Source organism: Anser brachyrhynchus (assembly GCF_964034855.1).
Source record: "Anser brachyrhynchus genome assembly, chromosome: W".
Classification (NCBI taxonomy): domain Eukaryota; kingdom Metazoa; phylum Chordata; class Aves; order Anseriformes; family Anatidae; genus Anser; species Anser brachyrhynchus.
In genome coordinates, this window is record NC_137704.1 from 23,592,990 (window position 1) to 23,617,413 (window position 24,424).

The 24,424-nt window shown below is 46.0% G+C and overlaps 1 protein-coding gene and 1 long non-coding RNA gene across 6 annotated transcripts in view; one reads left to right on the plus strand and one right to left on the minus strand.

Annotated features, from left to right (window-relative positions):
- The window catches only part of LOC308184758 (protein FAM219A-like), a 154,510-nt gene extending 153,613 nt beyond the window's left edge, over positions 1-897 (minus strand). The window contains exon 1 of one of the 5 annotated variants that reach the window (XM_080572243.1): positions 42-864. In XM_080572243.1, coding sequence (XP_080428369.1) covers positions 42-68 — 27 coding nt within the window. In that variant the 5' untranslated portion in view covers positions 69-864. Of the gene's footprint in view, positions 1-8 lie in introns of all 5 variants that reach the window. The other 4 variants (XM_080572242.1, XM_080572241.1, XM_080572240.1 and 1 more) reach the window with 4 other exon arrangements.
- Positions 898-5,370: 4,473 nt separating this feature from the next.
- Positions 5,371-23,868, plus strand: LOC308184890. The gene is made up of 3 exons (XR_013943008.1): positions 5,371-6,749; positions 22,410-23,375; positions 23,468-23,868. It is a non-coding gene; the product is annotated as an uncharacterized lncRNA (long non-coding RNA).
- Positions 23,869-24,424: the final 556 nt, after the last annotated feature.

The window sequence follows — 24,424 nt, forward strand, 5'->3', positions numbered from 1 at the left end:
CCGCTCACCAGCGGCTGCATTTCTGCGCGCACGGCGGGCACCTGGAACCGGTCTATCTCCTCCATCATGGTGACGGCAGGAAGGGAGGACAGGAGGACAAGCTCTCGGATCCTCGCTCACGCACCCACCACCACCCGCCGCAACCTCATCGCCGCCGCCGTGACTCAGCCGCGTCGCTTCCGGGCCCAAAGACGCCACCACCTCCCCTTTCATTTGCATATTCATGAGAACGGGAGTGCAGTGGGCGGAGCCAGAGCGCGGAATAGCTCGGAAGGGAGAGAGAGTTCGGTAGCAGCGCTATCGGCGCATTGCTACGGCTACTGGAGTCAACTTCTGGTGGAGGGGAGGCCGGGGCGGTGGGCCGCCATGCCGGCTAAAGCGGGTGACAAGCAGCGGCAGGTACGGGGCAGGGCGGCGACGCGGTGACGTCACCCCCGCATCCCTGACGCCCCGTGTCCCCATTCCCCTGTGTCCCCAATCAGCAGCGCCCCCGCTGTGTCTCTGTCACTGTCACCTCACAGCGTCACAGAAAACGAAAACAAACAAACAAACAAACTGCTGCACAACAGCAGCTGGGAGAGTGATGAGTGAGAAACCTCCCTGCAGACACCAAGGTCAGTGCGGAAGGAGGGGGAGGAGGCGCTCCTGCTGGAGACGAAGCCCCCCCCGCGGCCCATAGAGAGGCCCTTGGTGGAGGCTGTGTCGTCATGTCCCCCCCGTCCCCCATTGGGAAACTGACCAAACACCACAGCAAATATACCAAAACTAATATAAAACAAATATACCAAAAAATATTATTTTTCCAGCAAAAAAATTCCCACCTCCACAGAGATTTGACTCCTCTTATTTACAGAATCAATTTTCCAATTTCCCTCCAAAAGCCTGTATTTTGGACAATTTAATTCACCCCCTACTTCCAAATTGACCCAACACTGCACGATCTCGCAGCCTCTGGAGGCGTCTCCTGTCAGCTGTGCAGGAAAGGTATCCCTTCAAGGAAGAACTTGTATGTCTACCAGGCAAGTAGACCACTATGGAGAAGGGAATCCAGTACCTGAGGGAATTAGCCATACGGGAGATGACTTATGAGGACCTAGACGACGCACAAATATCCACAGATCCAGATGAAGTCAAGTGTACATGACCCATGGGGCAGAAGTTTGTACGGAGTGCACCATCATCATATGCCAGCTCATTGGCAGTAATGGCCTGGAAAGAGGATGAGGAACCCACAGCAGATGAATTGACTAAACAACTCTGGCAGTATGAAGAAAGTCTCTCCTCTTCCCTACAGGCCTGTCTCTCAGCTGTGGAGAAACTTTCTGAAGAGTTCCACCAACTTGAAGAGAGATTATTTTCCTCCCCACCTGTACAAACCAGTGTCTCAGCTATTAGGGGTAAACGTTCATCTATGCAAGGAAGACAATATGGTGGGCACACACCCCGTGCCACCCTGTGGTTTTACCTACGTGACCATGGAGAGGACATGAGAAAATGGGATGGAAAATCTACTGCAACCCTAGAGGCACGGGTATGTGAGTTGCAAGGAAAAACAATAGGGAAAAAGGGATTCTCTGAAAAGTTTGCTGCTCCAACTTCCAGCAGGCAGTCCTTTAAACACAGAAACGAAGATTCTGACCAGGACTAGAGGGGCCCTGCCTCCAGCCAGGAGGAGGAAAGGGGCAATCGAGTTTATTGGACTGTGTGGATTCGATGGCCTGGCACGTCAGACGCACAGAAGTATAAGGCTTTAGTAGACACCGGTGCACAGTGTACTGTAATGCCATCAAGCTATAAAGGGCCAGAGCCCATCTGTATTTATGGGGTGACGGGGGGATCCCAGCAGTTAACTGTATTGGAGGCTGAAGTGAGTCTAACCGGAAATGAGTGGCAAAAGCACCGTATTGTGACTGGCCCGGATGCTCCGTGCATCCTTGGCATAAACTAACTCAGGAGAAGATATCTCAAAGACCCAAAAGGGTTCTGCTGGGCTTTTGGCATAGCTGCCTTAGAGACAGAGGATGCGCTCTACACCGAAGCCGGGGAGAATGCCCCACCTGGAGCCTCTGGCAGAAAGAACCTGGGGAAACTCGAGGTCGACCCCTAGGGTTTTGGAGTTGGGGATACAGAGGATCTGAGGCCCACTACACCCCAACCGAAAAGGAGATATTGGCAGCATATGAAGGAGTTCGATCTGCTTCGGAAGTGGTCGGTACTGAAGCGCAGCTCCTCCTGGCACCCCGACTGCCGGTACTAGGCTGGATGTTCAAAGGAAGGGTCCCCTCTACACATCATGCAACTGATGCTACATGGAGCAAGTGGGTTGCACTGATTACTCAGCGGGCTCAGATAGAAAACCCCAGTCACCCAGGAACCTTGGAAGTTATGGACTGACCAGAAGGCAAATACTTTGGGATGTCACCGGAGGAGGAGGTGGCCCGTGCTGAAGAAGCCCCACTGTACAACAAGCTACCAGAAAATGAGAAGCAATATGCCCTGTTCACTGATGGGGCCTGTCGTGTTGTGGGAAAGCATCGGAGGTGGAAGGCTGCTGTATGGAGTCCTACACTACGAGTTGCAGAAGCTGCTGAGGGAGAAGGTGAATCGAGTCAGTTTGCAGAAGTGAAAGCCATTCAGCTGGCTTTAGATATTGCTGAACGAGAAAAGTGGCCAGTTCGCTATCTCTATACTGATTCATGGATGGTAGCAAATGCCCTGTGGGGGTGGTTACAGCAATGGAAGCAGAACAACTGGGAGCGCAGGGGCAAACCCATCTGGGCTGCTGCATTGTGGCAAGATATTGCTGCCCGGGTAGAGAACCTGGTTGTAAAGGTATCCCATGTAGATGCTCATGTGCCCAAGAATCGGGCTACTGAAGAACATCAAAACAACCAGCAGGTGGATTAGGCTGCTAAGATTGAAGTGGCTCAGGTGGACCTGGACTGGCAACATAAAAGTGAATTATTTATAGCCCGATGGGCCCATGACACCTCAGGCCATCAAGGTAGAGATGCAACATACAGATGGGCTCGTGATCGAGGGGTGGACCTGACCATGGACACTATAGCACAGGTTATTCATGACTGTGAAACATGTGCTGCAATCAAGCAAGCCAAACTGTCAAAACCTCTTTGGTATGGAGGACGATGGCTGAAATATAAATATGGAGAGGCCTGGCAGATTGCTTACATGACACTCCCTCAAACCCGCAACGGCAAGCGCCACGTACTTACAATGGTGGAAGCAACCACCGGATGGCTGGAAACATATCCTGTGCCCCATGCCACCGCCCGGAACACTATCCTGGGCCTAGAAAAGCAAGTCCTATGGCGACATGGCACCCCAGAAAGAATTGAGTCAGACAATGGCTACTCCTGCCTCAGGAAAAGGCAAACCCATTCGTGGGATTGCTTTTGCTCAGGGACCTGGATGCACTTGGTGGGTAATGCAATAGAATGGGGAGGTCCGGTGTGTACCTCAAGGGGATTTAATACTGGGTGAGAATAGCCCATGAGTTGAATTGTATTATGTTAATTATTATCTAATACTGTATGTCATCACTGCCATGATTGCTATATACCATAGATGAAAATGGTGATTAATTAGAATGTATTGAAAAGAGTGTAACCTGAGCATGACATAAATGGTATGGAATAAGCATATGGAATAATATACTATTCTGTTTTCCCAAGCCATTTTGCTGGTGGCATGTAGTTGTTCAGCGATTCCTCTTATCGCATCCCTTGTATAATTTATGAATCTCTGCTGATTATAATAAATATAATTAATCCAATCCACATTCTTGATTGTTACCCACCAGAACAGTGACTCAAACCCTGCAGCAGTTTGATTCCTGGCTTTCTGTTCATCGGGAACTCCTCTAGGCACCCCAATAGAATCTATGTATACTCTATCATCAAATGATACTCCTAAGCTTCTTTTACTTCTTCTGGGTATTTGTGATGTTTCTCTTTCAAATGCCAGGGTGAAGGGTATAGCTAATTGAACAAGTGCACAAGTGCCTCCCCAGTTAGATGGTAGGGTGGACCGTAAGATCTTCCCTCCACAGTACCACCAGAGATCTGCCCTGGGGATCTCAAGTCTTGAGCAGTTTCCCATCAAGTCCTCGGTAGCATTCAAGGTCCTCGTGCACAAGACAAATTCTCCCAGATGCCGGGTAGCACTCACACCCTGCCGTGAGAGGCAAGCTGTATGGTTACCTATAGCTGTAGAGAATGCAGATATTGCTACTACGCAAGGAAGGGAATAGCAAAGAGAGAGACTTACAGGCCTCATTTCCCCAGGCAGTCTTTTCTTGGTAGAGTGCAATCATACATCGCATCCCCTGGGAATCCTTGGTCCACCCCAATGGGCAGGGCACTATCTGGGCAATCGGTCGTCCGGAGGCACAGGCATAGCAATTTCTATGGTTGAGACTCTGGACAGTATATTTGACCCATTCTATCCAGGCATTCACATCCCCATACCCTGTCTCAATCTCAAATGTTTGACTAAGATCTTTTATTTCTTTAACTGTGACAACTGCCGCATTTCGAAGAGGGCCTCCTGTTTTCTCCTCGAGTTTCTCCCTCTCTTTGGTGGCAATAGAGGATGGTTCCCATACAGCTATTCTCAATCTGGCTGTTGGGTCTCTCTCCCAGTTACAACTTCTCCGAGACCTGAAGTATGGTTAGTAATGTAATCAGCCTGACTAATTGTTATAGTTATTGGATTACATTGTAGATGCCGAAAATTGGGCTGAACAGTTCCTTTAAATATGTTAATTTGTTTCTTTAACCTTATGAAGTCAACAGTTGAGGTGGGCATATGCGACCACCCTTTATGATTGGTCATCCACCATACATCAGTCCATGATGGGCAAGGGGGTCCTTCAAACATCCTGCTAGTCTTAGGTTCAGGACAGAGATATTTGTTCTCTCTGCTCAGTTGTCATTGGGCATTTAAATCTCCACAAGCTAACACCTCACAAGCATCAAACATGATGGATTGTGGTACATAACCCTCTGTCACAGTCACCCATATTTTGACGGGGTATCCCGCCTTTGCTATTATCTGGTCATGCATTCTCCAAGTTGCCAATTGACCAAGGCCTTCTCTGAGGCCTACAATCACTAGAAACAAAATTAATAGTCGATTTTTCCCTGTCATTATTTTTAAACCTTAGGCTTCCAAATTATTATCAATACAAAGAATAAGATGTACACTACTACTAGAACAAAAACCCCTTGGGAGCACTTCAATTCGCTATAGGCCAGTCCTTTCTCTCAATCGCAAGTCACACTCATTAGTTACCTGTGAAAATAAAAGGTTAGTTTACAATTGTAAGCTTTTATCCAGCTCAGAGTCTATTATGAGATTTTTATTTTTGATTGTAACTTTCAACAAGTCTTCTGTAGAAAGAACATCCCAGGTACCAGGGTCAATGGGTGCTTTCACTTGAGTATAGTGAGTCCAATCTTTTTCCGCAGTTCTTATGGCTGTTTCAGCGGTTAGTATCCCAAGTCCTCAATATCTTTTTCCAGCCAAAAACTACCCACCTCCACAGAGATTTGACTCCTCTTATTTACAGAATCAATTTTCCAATTTCCCTCCAAAAGCCTGTATTTTGGACAATTTAATTCACCCCCTACTTCCAAATTGACCCAACACTGCGTCCCACAATTTGGACATTCAGTTATTTGGACTGGTCCTTCTGTTGGATACTCAGTCCTTTTTAGCATTTCAGAATAACAGGTTTGCTTACAGAATTATTACCAGAACTCCGTGCACCTTGGTTTATACAGGATCATACCAAAAGCAAGTAAGCAGATTATTAAAAAGACCAATATTCCGTCATTAGGACACACTAATTCAGTATAGGACAGTCCATTTGCCCAATCACCAGTCTCATCTGTCATATTCATGTATCTTTTCTTCTGATGCTAACTTTCAGAGGGGCATCTGTTGAAACTGTCTCCCAAGTATCAGGGCTGGAGGATGCTTTTACCCGTGTGAAGTGAGTCCACCCCTTTTCTGCAGTTCTTACGGCTGTTTCAGTGGTGAGGAGTATCTGGAATGATCCTTCCTGTGATAAATTAGCGGGTGTTTGTTCATTGTCTTTAAAAGGAATTCAGAGAATCTGCTGAGAAGATAAGGTTTTGCAATTTACGACCTTGTTAAGGGGAAGACTAAGCAAATAGATAGTGGGGAGGGGGTGCTGGATAAACGTCCTTGGTAAACAAAGACTCTGTGAAATACTGTTTGCTGCTTTACTACCCTTGAACACGAGCACAAGGCATGATCATTGAAAGAAACAAAACGAACTGCTCAGCTTCAGAAGATTCAACAAGTCCTGACAAGCCGAAACTTGGATGCTGACAAGCCGAACTTGGATGCTATAAAACGGCGACACTGAAATGGGAAAGTTGCGTGCTGTGATGGAGCGGAGACTCCCCAGCCGCCCAGCGCTGTTTTGCTTGTACCTGCTTACTTAATTAATAAATTATCTTCGATAGACCAGAAAACTGCGTGGTCTCGCTTATAACAAATTTGGTGCCGTGACTCGGATAAAGGCAAATTGACTGAGGACCCTTTCGGGGGAGGCGCCCCGCCGATTTCGGCGGCCCCTGGAACGGAAAGCCTCACTCGAGCCCTTCACCGACGAACCCTAAAATTAGGCAGAAGCAAATAAAACCGGTAACCCCAAGCAATCTTTGTGCACGAAGACCGAACGAAGACCCACGGGGTGGGTAAGTATAGGCCGGTGATCCGTTCGGTTGGGGTTGGTGATCCCGGAGTGCGTCTGTGTGAGACGTCCAATTGCGGACGAAGTGAGTGCGGACCCCTCAGTAGTGCGGTTCCCACATCCCGCGAGGGACTGGGCCACGACCAGGGGGAAGCGGCTCTGTGTGTGTGTGAAGGCACTCCGGAAGATGGGACAGAAGAAGAGTAAGCCTTCTGGTCCCATGGGTGGGGTAATGCCTAGTGCTAGGTTGCCCCCTATTCCCCCAGATAGTCCACTGGGGTTAATGATTAAGAATTGGAGTGATTCCCCTTTTAGGCGGGGAAAGGATAAAGTAAAAATGATTCATTATTGTGTTGAAGTTTGGGAAGGTAGGCAAATTATTGGCCCATATCTAGGTCGTTTGAAGACTGGGTTTGTCAAGCCTTAAATGTTTATGTAAATGCAAAGGAACCTTTTTGTTTAGAGGAGAGCAAATATGTGAGCCTTTGGATTGGCTCAGAGAATCGAGTTAATCTGTACCCTCTGTACCCTTTAAAAGAAAAAGGAGGGGCAAAATTACAAATTGTGGAGCAAGAGATAAAGTACCTGGGTCACCAGTTAAGTAAGGGGACTAAATTGTTAGACCCGGGCAGAATCAGTGGAATATTGGTTTTAGCGTCCCCGCGAACTAAAAGGCAGGTACGGCAACTGTTAGGGTTGACCGGATACTGTAGACAATGGGTAGAAGATTACAGTGGAAAGGTTAAATTTTTATATAACAAGCTGAATAAGGATGGATTACTCAAATGGACAAAAGAAGATGAGGAACGACTGAACAAGTTAAAGGAGGAACTAGTACGCCCCCCAGTGTTAAGCTTACCAGATTTAAGGAGGCTGTTTTTTTTTTTTTTTTTTTGTGAACAGCGCAGAAGGCACGGCATATGGAGTGCTGGCCCAAGAATGGGCAGGGAGTAAAAAACCTGTGGCCTATTTGTCTAAATTATTGGATCCGGTTAGCCGGGGTTGGCCAAACTGTTTGCAGGTAGTGGTAGCTGCTGCCTTGTTAGTGGAAGAAGCACAAAAGATCACTTTTGGGGGGGAAATCAAGGTAATATCTCTACACAATATATGCGGGGTACTGCAACAGAAGGCAGAGAAATGGATCACTGACGCCACATTATTAAAATATGAAGGAATTTTGATTTCCTCTCCAAAATTAACATTAGAAACAACCTCCCTACAGAACCCTGCTCAATTTCTTTATGGGGAACCAAATGAGTCCTTAGGACATGATTGCCTCCGAAATATAGAAGAGCAAACGAAATTGAGACCTGATCTAGAGGAGGTGGAATTACCCATCGGTGAACAGATATATGTGGATGGTTCCTCGAGAGTAGTCGAGGGAAAGCAAAAATCAGGATACGCGTTAGTAAACGGGAAAACATTTGAGATAGTGGAATCTGGACCTTTGAGCCCTAGCTGGTCCGCCCAAGCTTGCGAGCTATATGCCATATTGCGGGCCCTAAAATTGTTGAAAAATAAAAGCGGTACAATATATACAGATTCAAAATATGCTTATGGGGTAGTACATACATTTGGTAAAATATGGGAAGAAAGGGGGCTCATCAATTCACAAGGAAAGGGTTTAATACATCAGGAATTGATTACCCAGGTTTTACAAGCTATCAGAGAGCCCAAAGAAATTGCCGTAGTACATATAAAAGGGCATCAAAAAGGCCTCACCCCTCAGGTTAGGGGTAATAATCTAGCAGATCAGGAGGCAAAAAGGGCAGCATTAATGAGTATAAGAATTATAAGAACGAGGGAAGATTGCCCAGACTGTGGGAAATACTTAATACTTATACTTAATGCTTAATATATAATAATTAATATAATAATTAATAATATAATAATATATAAATAATATATAATAATGCTTAATATAATACTTAATACTGTGGGAAAGACTTAAAGGAATTTCGATGTTATGATTGCTGGAGTGAATGGGGAGTTGATGGGATTGAATGCAGTTGTTCTGAGGAAGAAAGCCTGCCTTATAAAAACTGCTACAAGTGCGGGCCGGCTAACTCCCTGTGGTCGAATGGACCCATTCCCCTCCCCTTACTCTGTTTCACTATTACAGAAGAAGACAAGATGACACAAATGGGGGTTCGAAAAAAAAAAAATGATAAAGGGAAATGGGTACTGCCTGATGGACGGGAAGTGTTACCAAAATCAGTAGCTATGAGGGTGCTACGGAGATTTCATGAACAGATGCACTGGAGAACCCAGGCATTGGTGGATCAATTTGCCACAAATTATATGTGTATAGGGATTTATAATATAGCAAAGAGGATCATAAATAATTGTATAACTTGTCGGAGGGTAAATGCTCAACATATGAGAAAAAGGGTCCCGGGAGGACGAGAATTGACATATCGACCTTTTGCAAAGATTCAATTAGATTTTACTGAACTTCCAACCTTATCTTCTCAGCAACCTTATCTTCTTATCTTCTCAACTAACTGGTTAGTTGTTGTAGACCACCTCACAAACTTTGTTGAAGCATTCCCTACGGCAAGGGCCACAGCTCAAACCGTGGTAAAGATATTATTAGAAAGCATCATACCCAGATACGGGGTAATAGAAGCAACTGACTCTGATCAAGGCCCACACTTTGTGTCAAAGGTATCCCGAGACACGATGAAGGCTCTGGGAATTAAATGGGAATATCACACTCCCTGGCATCCTCAGAGTTCGGGAAAGGTAGAACGAATGAATGGTGAAATTAAAAAGCAACTAACAAAGCTTATGATAGAGACAAAAACCTCCTGGGTGAAATGTTTACCGCTTGCACTATTGAATATCCGGACACAGCCCCGAGCCGATGTCGGAATCTCACCTTTTGAAAGGCTGTATGGTATGCCTTATGATTTAGAGATGCCATCTGATCACCCCCAGGTACAGGATATCCAATTAAAACCTTATTTAATACAGCTTATGAACCGACGGAGGGAGTTGCAAGCGAAAGGCTTGGTGGCTAGATATAGCAATCCATAGGATACAACCTGGAGATAGGGTTCTAATTAAGACATGGAAAGAAACGTCTTTAACACCGCGGTGGGGAGGCCCCTATGTTGTTTTACTTATCACAGAGACGGCTATCCGGACGGCTGAGAAGGGGTGAACGCATGCCAGTCGCGTGAAAGGACCGATCCAGAAAAGCAAATGGGAAGCGGTCGCAGGCCCTGATGACTTAAAGCTCACGTTGAAACGAACTCGAGAAGTATGGTCTAACTGTCTATGTATCGTAAAAAAAAAAAAAAAAAAAAGAGGAGGAGAGGGGACCCTGTTTGATCAGAAAAAGGTCGCGGTTACCTGAGAAACTCCCCTGAAGAACACTGCTGCTGCCGAGAAGAACCTGCACCTTGTAGTTCGCTGCAACCGAACCGACAAGCGAGGCAGAGAGTGAAACGGTGGGGAATTACGTGGCCAGGTAAAGAACTCTGGAAAATGGGCCCTAGCCATTTTTTTATTTTTTTTTTTTGCGATACATAGTAATGGGTACGATTGTTTTCACTGTTCCTGGGTCTGTGCACCCTCACAAACCTTTTAAATGGAGCCTGATTAGATGGGAAGATCACCATGTTGTTCAGCAGATAACTACTGCTGGGGGACTGATAGGGGAGGCATCATCTATATAAAGAAGGAAGAGACAAAGAGTCCCCAACGGATGGGACCAAATCAGAAACTGTCGGGGAGTGTTTTGAGGATTCAGCCTACACAAGCTTTTAGAATGCTAACTCCTTGTTGTGGTTTAACCCGGCTGGCAGCTAAACACCACACAGCCGTTCGCTCACCCTCCCCCCTCCCTCTCTGGGATGGGGGAGAGAAACGGGAAAGTGAAGCCGGTGAGTTGAGATAAAGACAGTTTATTAAGACAGGAATATAATAATAACAATAATAATAATAATAGTGATAATGATAATGATAATAGTATTAATAATAATGTGTATGAAACAAGTGATGCACAATGCAATTGCTCACCACCCGCTGACCGATGCCCAGCCTATCCCCGAGCAGCCGGCCCCCCACCCCGGCCAGCCACCCCTATATATTGTTTAGCATGACGTCAGATGGTATGGAATACCCCTTTGGCCAGTTTGGGTCAGCTGTCCTGGGTCTGTCCCCTCCCAGCTCCTGCTGCACCCCCAGCCTGCTCGCTGGCAGGACAGAGCGAGAAGCTGAAAAGCCCTTGGCCTGGTGTAAACACTGCTCTGCAACAATTAAAACATCAGCATGTTATCAGCGCTCTTCTCAACCTAATCCAAAACATAGCACCCTACCAGCTACTAGGAGGAAAATTAACTCTGTCCTAACTGGAACCAGGACACTCCTAATAGCCCTAAACCACTGGAGGTTGCTAATAAATCAGTAAACCCGGAGTACGGGATTAGAAATGAAGGGGTGACCGGGAATAACATATGGAGAATCATGAATGCTAGTTATCAGTTGTTGAATCAAACAAATCCAGACGTGCCTAGACCTTGCTGGTTATGTCTTGATATAAGGCCCTCATATTACGACGCCATTGGGGATCTGGGAGAAACCACCCGTTCAAACGAAACCGATCCCCCACAATGCCATTGGGGAAGGGATGTAGGAATAACGTTAACGGAAGTAACTGGGAATGGCAGGTGCGTAGGCACGGTCCCTGGTGAGAAGTTCCATCTATGCAATATTACAGAAAATGTTACACAATTAGACAAAGAAAAATGGTTAATACCAGCAGATAACACCAGATGGGTATGTTCGTCTCTGGGGGTAACTCCATGCTTATCTTTGAAATTGTTCAACTCGTCTCATGATTTCTGTGTACAGGTAGTAATTATACCTAGGATTCTTTACCATTCTGAGGAGTATATGTACATCCAACATGCTATGGCAAAAAACCACTTAAGGAAGAGAGAGCCTATTACGGCTGTTACTTTAGCCACTCTGATGATTCTGGGGGCTGCAGGAGCCGGAACTGGAATTACCTCTCTGGTAAAACAAAGCCAAGAATTTACCTCTCTACGCATTGCTGTAGATGAGGATTTGGCCCATATCGAGCAATCTATATCAGCTTTCGAGAAATCTGTGCGATCCTTATCTGAAGTAGTACTACAAAATCGTAGGGGATTAGATCTGATTTTTCTACAACAAGGAGGACTGTGTGCAGCCCTAAGAGAGGAGTGTTGTGTATATGCTGATCATACTGGAGTAGTAAGGGACACAATGACTAAATTGAGAGAAGGGCTAGAAAAACGAAAAAGGGAAAATGAAGCCCACCAGAATTGGTATGAATCCTGGTTTAATTACTCACCTTGGCTCACTACACTGCTATCAGCTATAGCAGGACCTTTGTTGCTGCTCATATTTACACTAACATTTGGACCATGTATATTCAATCAAATAATCACAATTGTGAAAAAAACGATTAGAGGCAGCTCACCTTATGCTTGTGCGTGCGAAATATGAATCTCTTGAACAGGAGGAGGATGACGCAGAAACTTTAATATTGAGCAAACAAGTGCTTCAAAAATTCATCAATGAACAAAATATGTTAGAAAAAGAAAAAGGAGGGATTGTGATAAATTAGTGGGTGTTTGTTCATTGTCTTTAAAAGGAATTCAGAGAATCTGCTGAGAAGATAAGGTTTTGCAATTTATGACCTTGTTAAGGGGAAGACTAAGCAAGCAGATAGTGGGGAGGGGGTGCTGGATAAACATCCTTGGTAAAACAAAGACTGTGAAATACTGTTTGCTGCTTTACTACCCTTGAACACGAGCACAACTTCCAGCCGCCCAGTGCTGTTTTGCTTGTACCTGCTTACTTAATTAATAAATTATCTTCGATAGACCAGAAAATTGCGTGGTCTCGCTTATAACACTTCCCATTCAGGCTGCAGCCTTGATTCTTTCCAGGTCCAAATCAGGACCCAATTTCCTGGTTGATGGTGGTGAATGGGGAATTCCAAAGGTGGGGTTTGAGCCAGCAACCCACGGGTCCTGAGAGATGACAAAGAAGAGGACAACCCCAGAATACAGTTCTTAAGAAAACTCTCTTGTTTCGAATTGCAGTATCTCACCCCTCCTGCCCAGATAGGGTAATCCAAACAGCATCTCATATGGTGAAATTCCTATATCCTTTCTTGGTGCTGTTTGAACCTGGAAGAGTGCTAAGGGTAAACATTTTACCATTTTGCTCCACCTTCCCAGAAGAGGAGGGGTGCTGAGGGTGTGAAAATCCCACTCAATCTCTAAGGCCTGCATTAACCCTTGCAGTACTTGTGAAGGGAAATGACTTCCTTGATCTGAATCAATGTTTTCAGCTATCCCATATCTAGGGACTGTTTGCTCCAGTGATACCTTAGCCACCGTGTTCGCAGTGGCAGATACGGAGGGGAAAGCTTACACCCATCCAGTCACGTGGTCAACTAGGACAAACAAGTACTTAAATCTCCCTGCTTTAGGTAACTCAGTAAAGTCTACCTGTATACTTCAGAAAGGCCGAATCCCTGGCTCCCGTCCCCCTCTAAGTGAGTTACGAATGACCTTTTTATTTGCCTTTTGACATATGGTACATCCTCTGCATATTTGCTTCACTGAAGTGTATATTCCTACACAGACATACTGTCTTAGCACAACATCACACATTGCTTGCACCTCCCAATGACTCTCTTGATGTAAAACGATTAATATTTGCCTCATTGGTGCTTTATTCAACATTTCTCTCCCATCAGGGAGTATCCATTTTCCCTCAGACTTCGTGGCTCCTGATTCCTTAAAAAAATCTTTCTCTTAAAACTTTTTAGTTCTTTCTTAGTTTTCAACAATTCCCTGAATCCTCTCTGGATTTATTCTCCGTTTTCCCTCAGACATTAGATGCCTTAAATACCTGACTTCTCTTTCTACGTATTGAAATTTATTTTTCAATACTCCCAAGCCCTGCTTTCCCAGAAAGTTGAATAGCTTGTTAGTAGCTTCCTTCACAACTGTTTTCTCCTGTCCTGACAATAAACGATCATCCATATTTTCTAACAGTAATTCCTCCTCAGGATGTTGTAATTGCTCCAAAATCTGTTCTAGAACTTTGCCCAAATAAATCGGTGGCCCTGTAAACCCCTGAGGTAAAACTGTCCATATGTATTGTTGCTTCCGCCCCTATTTCAAGGTCTTTCCAGTCAGAGGGGAATATATCTTTGCTCTCAGGGCCTGAGAGCCCTCCATTAATAACACTGTTATTCCAGTCTAACAATTTACTATTTGAATGCCCAATTTCATCATCAAATCCCTTCCCAACAAGTTAGTCCCTGCCTTGGGTACATACAATAATTGCCCAGAGATCATTTTATCCCCTAGTCTCAGCTTGGTATCCCTCAAAGGTGGCACTGTTATCCCAGCCCCTTCTACCCCCATCACTTTTTAGGGCTTCATTAGTTAATTTAATCCCTGATACTTTACAGGCCAGTAATGACCTAGCTGCCCCTGTGTATTGTGTTTGATGGCAAGGTTCGGGGGGGGCTGCAGTGGCAGCCCCCACGAGGAGAATCCAAAAACCTCCCCGTGGCAGATAAGGGACAATTTCATCCAGCTCCAAAGGGGTCCACCGCTGCCCAGAGCCAAGCCATGAGGGACACAGTCCGTGCCTCTGTGAGAGCACATCCACGAAAACGAACAAACAAAAACCTGCTGCTCAACAGCAGCTGGGAGAGCGAGGAGTGAGAAACCTCCCCGCAGACACCAAAGTCAGCTCAGAAGGAGGGGGTGGAGGCGCTCCAGGCGCCGGATCCGAAGTCCCCTGCGGCCTGTGGAGAGGCCCCTGGTGGAGCAGGCTGCCCCCCCTGCCCCCCCCCCCCCCCCCCCTTCTCGATACTTGGGAAACTGACCAAACACCACAGCAAATATACCAAAACTTCTAGACTGTTACTTAGATAATGCCTACATCCTCTTTCCCTGCTTATTCAACTTTCCCAACTCATTCAAAAAACAGCTGTCAAACATTACATACCACACCTTTAACACCTTCAATAACCCTTTTTAACACTTCTTCTTATCTTTCTCCAGCCTGTCCTATCACCAAAGGCTCAGTCATTGGCCAACTTAATTCCATACCTTTCTCCCTCCAGGATGCTGAAACAACATATCAGTATAACATATTTCATCCCATTTTCCTTCTCTCCTCCTTCTTCCACTCTGGATATTCCCACCTGAAGTGGCCAGCCTGCCCACACTTAAAACATCCCATCAAAGCCTGTCCCTGCTAGGATTCAGGCCGCAACACGGGTAGCTTTCCTTGCCTGCCATTTCTTCATCTCTCTTCCTCTCCTTTCCATCCTGGCCCTGACTCCCCCTGAAGATTTTCTTCCTCTTTCTCCAACCCTCTGCCTCACTACCTGCTACACTGTCAATACCATTAGTTTCACTCTCTGCTTTTCCTTCTCATCTCCCCTCCTGACACACACCTTCAGGGCCTCCCGCAGGAGGGCCCCCCAGTGACTGTTCACTACATCCTCCCACCTTCTGGAGCTTTTTCTGTGTATCTGGCCAGGCTTTAATCACAAAATGAACTTTCAAGAGCCCTTGGGATACCGGGTCCTGAGGAGTCATCCCCAAGTACTTTCTCATTCTGACCCCAAGTCTCTCATATGATTTCTGTGTTGCGCATTATTATTATTATTCCAGCCAGGATCGGCAAGTGGGTATTTCTGCTCTGCTTGTATTACCCCTGGTCCTGGAGGATGAGCTCTTTCCCATTCTTGTATAGCAGCTCTCCTCCTGATCATTCCCCTTTCTTCCCCTATAAACAACATACTTAGTACAGACATAATTTCCCCCCCCCCGAGAGACTTTTCCCAGAAAGTTGAATAGCTTGTTAGTGGCTTCCTTCACAACTGTTTTCTCCTGTCCTGACAATAAAAGATCACCCACATATTGTAACAGTAACACCTCCTCGGGAGGTTGGAATTGCTCCAAAATCTGTTCTAGAACTTGCCCAAATAAATTGGTGGCCCTGTAAACCCCTGAGGTAAAACTGTCCATCTGTATTGCTGCTTCTGCCCCCATTTCAGGGTCTTTCCAGTCAGAGGTGAATATATCTTTGCTCTCAGGGCCTGAAAATAACACTGTTATTCCAGTCTAACAATTTACTATTTGAATGCCCAATTTCATCATCAAATCCCTTCCCAACAAGTTAGTCCCTGCCTTGGGTACATACAATAATTGCCCAGAGATCATTTTATCCCCTAGTCTCAGCTTGGTATCCCCCAAAGGTGGCACTGTTATCCCAGCCCCTTCTACCCCCATCACTTTTAGGGTTTCATTAGTTAATTTAATCCCTGATACTTTACAGGCCAGTAATGACCTAGCTGCCCCAGTGTATTGGGTTTGATGGCAAGGTTTGGGGGGGGGGGGGGGGGGGGGGCTGCAGTGGTAACCCCTGTGAGAAGAATCCAGCAGCTGCCCCATGTTAGATAAGGGCCAGTTTCAGCCGGCCCCAAAGGGGCCCACCACTGCCCAGAGCCAAGCCATTAGCAACACAGTTTGTGCCTCTGTGAGAGCACATCCAAGAAAACGAAAACAAACAAACAAACTGCTGCTCAACAGCAGCTGGGAGAGTGAGGAGTGAGAAACCTCCTTGTGACTTGCAGAAAACGGACTCCACAATCAGTAAGATTGTAAAGTAGGTATGTTTATTCAGCGCTGGGCAGCACGGGGGGTAGTCCCGCCAAAGTCATGCGCGCCTGATGCGGCAACTTGCCATGGTTATATGCAGCAAAGAGTTACATATGCATGAAGTTTCACAATACACCTATACATATTCATAACCTGTCCCCGCTTCATATTAAAATTAGTTCCGAGGAGTCATTTCCATAAACTCCTCCTATCTGCACTTGCGCAGTGTATTCTGGTGGTGGTCGTCGGGGGTCGTGGGGATGAAGATTGACGACTCTTCCTCATCACCGCTAGTTGACCTCTTGTCTCTGCGCAGACTCAGTTGCTTCTTGGGTCTTGTCCATCCACAGGACCAGTTTCTAAAGATAGGCTCACACTCTTATTAAGAGACTGACCTTGGTAAAGGGGCCCAAGGCTTCTTGCTTTAATTAATTTGCACAAGCACCATAGTTAGTAAAGACACTAAGTAGGATCCTAGTTCCATGCCGTCAGCACTCTATCTCTACTTGATAAGATTCCCCTAACTCCCTCTCTCAGTCCCCCCTTTTCTAAAAAGTTAGTAAATTCTCTAAAAGTTAGTAAATTATTATATTCTCCTAACTCTCTCTCTCACTTGCAGACACCAAGGTCAGTGCGGAAGGAGGGGGAGGAGGCGCTCCAGGTGCTGGAGACGAAGCCCCCCCCCCCCCCGCGGCCCATAGAGAGGCCCTTGGTGGAGGCTGTATTGTGTCGTCGTCATCGTCCTCGTGTCCCCCACCCATCCTTGGGAAACTGACCAAACACCACAGCAAATATACCAAAACTTCTAGACTGTTACTTAGATAATGCCTACATCCTCTTTCCCTGCTCATTCAATTTCATATAGCTCTGTCAAACACTACATACCACACCTTTAACACCTTCAACAACCCTTTTAACACTTCCTTTATCTTTCTCCAGCCTGTACTTTCACCAAAGGCTCAGTCAGGGGCCAACTTAATTCCATACCTTTTTCCCTCCAGGATGCTGAAACAACATATCAGTATATAACATTTCATCCCGTTTTCCTTCTCTCCTCCTTCTTCCACTCTGGATATTCCTACCTGAAGTGGCCAACCTGGCCACACTCAAAACATCCCATCAAAGCCTGTCCCTGCTAGGATTCAGGCTGCAACACAGGTAGCTTTCCTTGCCTGCCATTCCTTCATCTCTCTTCCTCTCCTTTCCATCCTGGCCCTGACTCCCCCTGAAGATTTTCTTCCTCTTTCTCCAACCCTCTGCCTCACTACCTGCTACACTGTCAATACCATTAGTTTCACTCTCTGCTTTTCCTTCTCATCTCCCCTCCTGACACACACCTTCAGGGCCTCCCACAGGAGGGCCCCCCAGTGACTGGTCACTACATCCTCCCACCTTCTGGAGCTTTTTCTGTGTATCTGGCCAGGCTTTAATCACAAAATGAACTTTCAAGAGCCCTTGGGATACCGGGTCCTGAGGAGTCATCCCCAAGTACTTTCTCATTCTGACCCCAAGTCTCTCATATGATTTCTGTGTTGCGCATTATTATTATTATTCCAGCCAGGATCGGCAAGTGGGTATTTCTGCTCTGCTTGTATTACCCCTGGTCCTGGAGGATGAGCTCTTTCCCATTCTTGTATAGCAGCTCTCCTCCTGATCATTCCCCTTTCTTCCCCTATAAACAACATACTTAGTACAGACATAATTTCCCCCCCCCGAGAGTATAAGTTAGGCCCTAGGAACTGGTCTAATAGTTCAGCTAGCCCGATGGGGTCCTCAATTAAAGACTTCATCTCCTTAAAACTCCTAACCTCTCTGCTGGTAAGGAGGGGAGGAGTTCACCTAAGACGACACACAGTTAGTGTTAGTAGTGCTAGTATCAGGGAAGGCAAAACTCTCAATATCTCTTCTACCTTGTTCTAATTCTTACCAGAGCCTAGAGTACGCTCCTTCTCTAGGGACAGTGTTAATTGCAGTCCCTGTCTCCTTTCCTGGAGCGGCTGCTGCTGCCTCTGGTGCAATATTAGGATTATAGAGAGCATAACTTGGCTCCTTCTCCAAAAAAGGAATCTTATTGTTTACATATAAATTTAAAGCTTGAATTTTCATCAGACCCATATTTTGGCCAAAATACTGCTGTTTCCTTAATTGGTTCTTTTGTACAGACCGATACACAATATTTAACCATTTTCTTCTTTTATCACTTCCTCTAATTTTGGGATTATTTTTCCAATTTCTTATCATTCTTCAGGAAGAACTGTCGGTAGGCACTCCCCCAGGGATATCTCCCTGTCCCCTGGAACCCATATTTCCCATTTTTCCTAGCCCTTGTCAGTGTGCTGCTACAGAAATTTCCCTCCTGCAGGGTACCACACACTAACGTTCCGATTCTGGAAAATGGGGCTGTACTGCCAAGCACTTCCCCGTGCAAGGGGTACCGCACACCTATGAGTTTACCAGATTCCCTGGTGTACTTCCGAGCACTTCCCCATGCAAGGATTACTGTACACCAAATTTCCCTGGTGTACTGCCAAGCACTTCCCTGTGCAAGGACTACCGCAAACCAAATTTCCCTGGTGTACTGCCAAGCACTTCCCCGTGCAAGGACTACCGCACACCAAATTTCCCTGGTGTATTGCCAAGCACTTCCCTGTGCAAGGGCTTACCATACACCAAATTTCCCGAGACTCTTCCTTTCTCTCCCTTATCTCACGCTTCGTCCGTCTCCGGCCACGCCCCTCGCGGAGCTACGGAACCGCGGATCAGGACTCCACACTCGCTTCGTACAAAAGTACGTCTCAATCACACATCACACAGAGTCTCACCCGACCCCCAAGGCAATACTTCATATTTCTTACCTTGGTCTGTGCACAGAGTTACCGGATCAATTCTTAAACCCAGAGTGCCTACCTTCTTCCCTTCCCCAGTACTTCATGGTACTTCATGGATCCTGCCTCTTTAATCAGTCTCGGGCCCTCTGTCAGCTCTCCGCAGAACTGCCACCGCCGATGCACAGGACCCTGAAATCAGCGGGGCATGCCTTCCTGCTGCTGCGGCGGTGGGGCTCCCCGGTAGGTGACTGGCTCCCGGACGAGCCCCCAAATTGTGAGAAACGCTCCGTAGCCAATAACTTAGGCTCAGGCGAGGATCTCAGTGAAGTAGTAATTTATTCGCGATTGCAATGGCGGGCGTCCCACAAGCAGGAGCGCACCTACTGGTTCCAAAACACAGTTTATATACTTTTTGATGACAGGACCCTCCCCTGTTTCCCCATTGACTGGGTAATCCAGGTTCACAATCTATCTGATGCTTCACAGACAATGCCTGGCCTTCAGTTGCCGGCCTGTTAAATTTCAAATTTCTTTAGACTTTTTTACAGTTACAAGTGGCAATGTTTCTTCACTTATCTGACTTAACACCGTGATTTTCACCTAATTGTTCTAAGGAGTCTGGTTGTCTGCATTTTACAAGGTCGCCTGCTAAGTTTTCTTATCACTGCAAGCATATCTTAATACCCCATTCCTTACCTTTAAACAATGTAACTCTGCAAAAATAACATTTTTATTCCCACAGCAGTGATGCTTCGTCTCACTCACACAGCACAATCACGCAATCACACAAAGAGGCCCCTTGCACTTCTCGTTCATACCACAAGAATATATCACTTAAAACAATAATCAAACTTGTTTGTATCATCTCTGGCCGTGTTCCTCGTGGAGTAACTCACTTCACAACAATACTTTGTATCAAAAACATACACTTACACAAATGCTTTCAACATGAGATACCCAGACATCTACAAATAAGACATACAATTGTTAACACTCCAATTAATATCCCTCCATCAATTGCAAATATTACCCAGGTAACCTTGTCACAATTGTGAGAGGCCCGCTTACCCTTCTCCTGCTTCTTATACAGTCATTAGCAGGTCCGTCCTGGCTCCCAAAACTGGGATGCAGCGGTAACCTCGGATTTGCTCGATCTGCTACCAAGATCGCTAGTGGCTGTTCCATCGGTCAGCAAATCCCCCTTGACCACTCAATCAGTCAGCCTGTAGGGTACCCTCCTCCCTTACGGGGACTATGCTGCATGCCAGACATCTCTGCGCAATTTACCAGCTGCCCCAACCACACATACGACTTATAGGCCCTTCCTGTACTGTTACACATACTGTTTGTCCACGGTCCAGCAAGTCATTGTCTGCCCCCTCAGTGAGCGGCCGAGGAGCGGATTTCCTCCAGGGAATTGTGCCCGGTGTACGCTAGGACGTCCGCGGTGCGGCCACTCCTGTGGGCAGGCAGAGAGCCTCCTGGCTGGCTCGCCAAAATGATTCGTGGAAGAGCTCTATAACTAAAAGCAAATAAGTTATAAAGTAGGTATGTGGTTTTTTTCGGCGCCGGGCGCATGGGTGATATAGCTCCCAAAGGCACGCGCACCTTAACGCGGCAACTTGCTTTGGTTATATGCAGTAAAAAGTTACATATTGTGAGAAACACTCCGTAGCCAATAACTCAGGCTCAGGCGAGGATCTCAGTGAAGTAGTAATTTATTCGCGATTGCAATGGCGGGCGCCCCACAAGCAGGAGAGCGCACCTACTAGTTCCAAAAACACAGTTTATATACTTTTTGATGACAGGACCCTCCCCTGTTTCCCCACTGGAGTGGGTAATCCAGGTTCACAATCTATCTGATGCTTCACAGACAATGCCTGGCCTTCAGTTGCCGGCCTGTTTTTGAGATGGTAATGTTTTCTCCCCTTATCTGGCTTGACTAAACATAGTGATTTTCACCTGATTGCTCTAAGGAGTCTGGTTGTCTGCATTTTAGGAGGTCACCTGCTGAGCTTTCTTATCACTGTAAGCATATCTCAATACCACATTCCTTCCTTCTATACAATGTAACACTGCAAAAACAACATTTCTATTCCCACAATATGCATGAAGTTTCCCAATACGCCTATACATATGCATAACCTATCCCCGCTTTGTATTAAAATTAGCTCCAATAAGTCATTTCCATAAACTCCTCCCATCTGTGCCTGCGCAATGCCTTCTGGTGGTGGTCGTCCGGGGGTCGTGGGGATGAAGTCCGATAACTCCTCTTCATCACCACTAGTTGACCCCCTGCCTTTGTACAGACTCAGCTGCTCCTCGGCTCTTGTCCAAACCACAAGGTCAGTCTCAGCTGGTTTTTGAGACAGGTTCTCCATTTTTGTCAGGAAACATCTTCTGTGAGGGGCCCCGAGACTCCTTTTTTCAGTTAATTTGCACAGTAGTAAGCAAAGAGACTTAGCAATATCTATTTTAAAGCGATTAAGCAAGCCCCCATTCTTCTATCCCTGGCTTCACGTGAACTTTACTACTGCATATATTCAAAGGTTCAAGCCTTTAGACTGTGTGCAATCCTGTGGGAATGGGCTCTGATGTTAATGTGCGAAACACTGTGCATTTCTGTGGAAGAATATGGTTAATAATAAATGAAATCTTATATGAAATTTCTCAATACAGGAATCCAAAGTACAAGGACCTATTTGCAGTGGGGTACAGCTCTTGTAAGTAACAAATGCAAAAATATCACTGAGGGATATAAAATATTAAAGTGGTGCATTGAGATTAAATTATATTATACTGCACAGATTGCTTCTCGTAGAAAAGACTCACCTGATTTCATAGCTCTAAATTGAGATTTAACTCAAGATAGGGATTACACCTATGTTCTGTGATGTGAGCATCCACAAATAAATAGGCATAGGCAGTATTAGCCAGGGCTTCTGGTTTACGATAGTGCTGACTCTCCCTTTGGTCAAGGACTTGCCTCTAGAAGCACCACTTAATTCTTCTTATTTTACCTGATGGGTTATGGTTGGCATTTCCCTGTTCCCAGTCTTCTGATCCCTGAAAGACCAGACGTTTTGCCAGAAGCTAATGGTGAGATGCTTCTCTAAATGTAAACTCCTTGTTCTCTTGTAGGGGGACATCTAGGAATGTCTCAGAAGATAAGCTCTCCACTAGGGCACATCAAGCCTGCATGCTGTGAAAAGGCACCTCCCCTGCTGTAGTGTCTGGAATTAGATATGTGATAATTATGAGCAGCTATGGACATCTCTGGTTCAGAGTTTCCTGTGTTAATCCATTGCAATTTCTATCCAGTATTACTGCTCTCACATTCAGGAAATGGAAAAGAATTCTAACAAGTTGATGTTTTCTCACCATTTTTGTGCTGTTTTGCTGTGTGCCTTACATCTCCCCGCTCAGTTTACCATTGGGTTGTTTTTTGTTTGGTTGGTTGTTTTGTTTTGTTGTTGTTTTGTTTGTTTGTTTTCCCACTTTATGTGGGAATGTGGCCATGGGGGTCGACAAGCCCCATGGTTGGTGATAACATCGGACTCTTAACGATGAGACCATCAGGAATGTAAAGAGTTTAGAGGGAACAAAGAAGGGTGATTCAGGAGACGCCTTGCTGTCTCGGGTTGCCTGTTCTCCAGCCATTAAGGCATGGAAGTTGCTGGGTGTTTGCAGTTGCCGGGCAAAGTTGTTGACCAATGAACAGTTAATGGAAAAGTACTGCTGTGGGGCGAATAGTAGAAAAAGGGAGGCTGTCCTCATGATGAGAGGCAACATGGATAATGAAGTTATGTCATCAATAAAGTAGCAGCAGTTACTGATCCTGAAAGAACCCTGGTGTCCGTGTGGTCATTATGCCACAAATGGCGCCCAGACAGGGACAACCTGAAGGACAGGGACAACTTGAAGGACAGGTACCAGGACAGGAACAGGGACATTGATCGCCTCATGAAGATAGATTCGGCTAAACTCAGCAAACCGCTCAAAGAAGCTCGTACTGAAAGTCGCTGGAAATTGGCGCACCGGAGCTGGAAAGAAGCTGGAGCTGAAAGAAGCGGCCCAGCGCACACAACTGCCCCTCGCTGGCCGAAGGTAAGCAGTTGCGCGCTATGGGAAATCATATGTCCTTAGAAACAAAAAATGTCCTGGTAACCTTACAGCTTATTCCCTTTATTACGAATCAGACAGTTTATGATCCTGAAACATGGGACCAAATTGAGGTCAAGGTGTGGGAATCTGCTACTAAAAACGACAAGGTTGTGGCGGGATTGCTCGGCACCTGGCGAGCAATCTCTGAGGCCTTAAAGAGCCATGTGGGACCACAGTCAGAAACGTGTGCTTTGCCAGACAGTGAGGGAGCTGCGGGCTCGTTTACCGATCCACCTGCTACGCCATCGGCCCCTCCGCTGCTACAGCCAACGCAGGCCTTTGCTGTTATGCCCCCTGGTGACCTGAACGTTCCTTTTGATCCAGGCCCTATGGGCCCCGAAAAGGAGCCGGATCTGCTTCCCTTCGATCCGGGAGGAATAGGATACGTAGGGCCCGAAGGCCGAGTTGCTTAACAATTTAAAGCGAGACATATTGTTCCCACGGCTAGCCCTGGAAGTCTCCGGTGTTTGTAATCAAGAAAAGGAATGGAAAATGGAGACTGTTACACGATCTGAGAAAAATTAATGAAGTCATGGAAGATATGGGAGCACTTCAACCAGGATTGCCATCTCCAACTATGCTCCCCCAGTCATAGACATTGATAGTAATAGACTTAAAGGATTGTTTGTTAAACACTTGCCAGAATTCGGAAAACTTTGCTATGTTTATGTTTCAGCTGATACCTTTTCGGATTGTATTTTTGCATCTGTCCATGCAGGAGAAAAGGCAAAGGATGTGTGTCAACATCTGCTGTCAGCTTTTGTGAAATTAGGAGTTCCAAAAATGATTAAAACAGATAAAGGGATAGGATATGTGGCCCATGCAACCCACTTTTTTTTCAACAGTGGGGTGTTCAACATCTGACAGGTATACCTCATTCTTCCCACGGGTTAAGCAATTATTGAACAGGCCTACGATACCCTAAAAGCTAAAACAAAAAAGGGGGAATAGGGGTGTGACCCCCAGGAAAAGATAGCTAAAGCATGCTATGT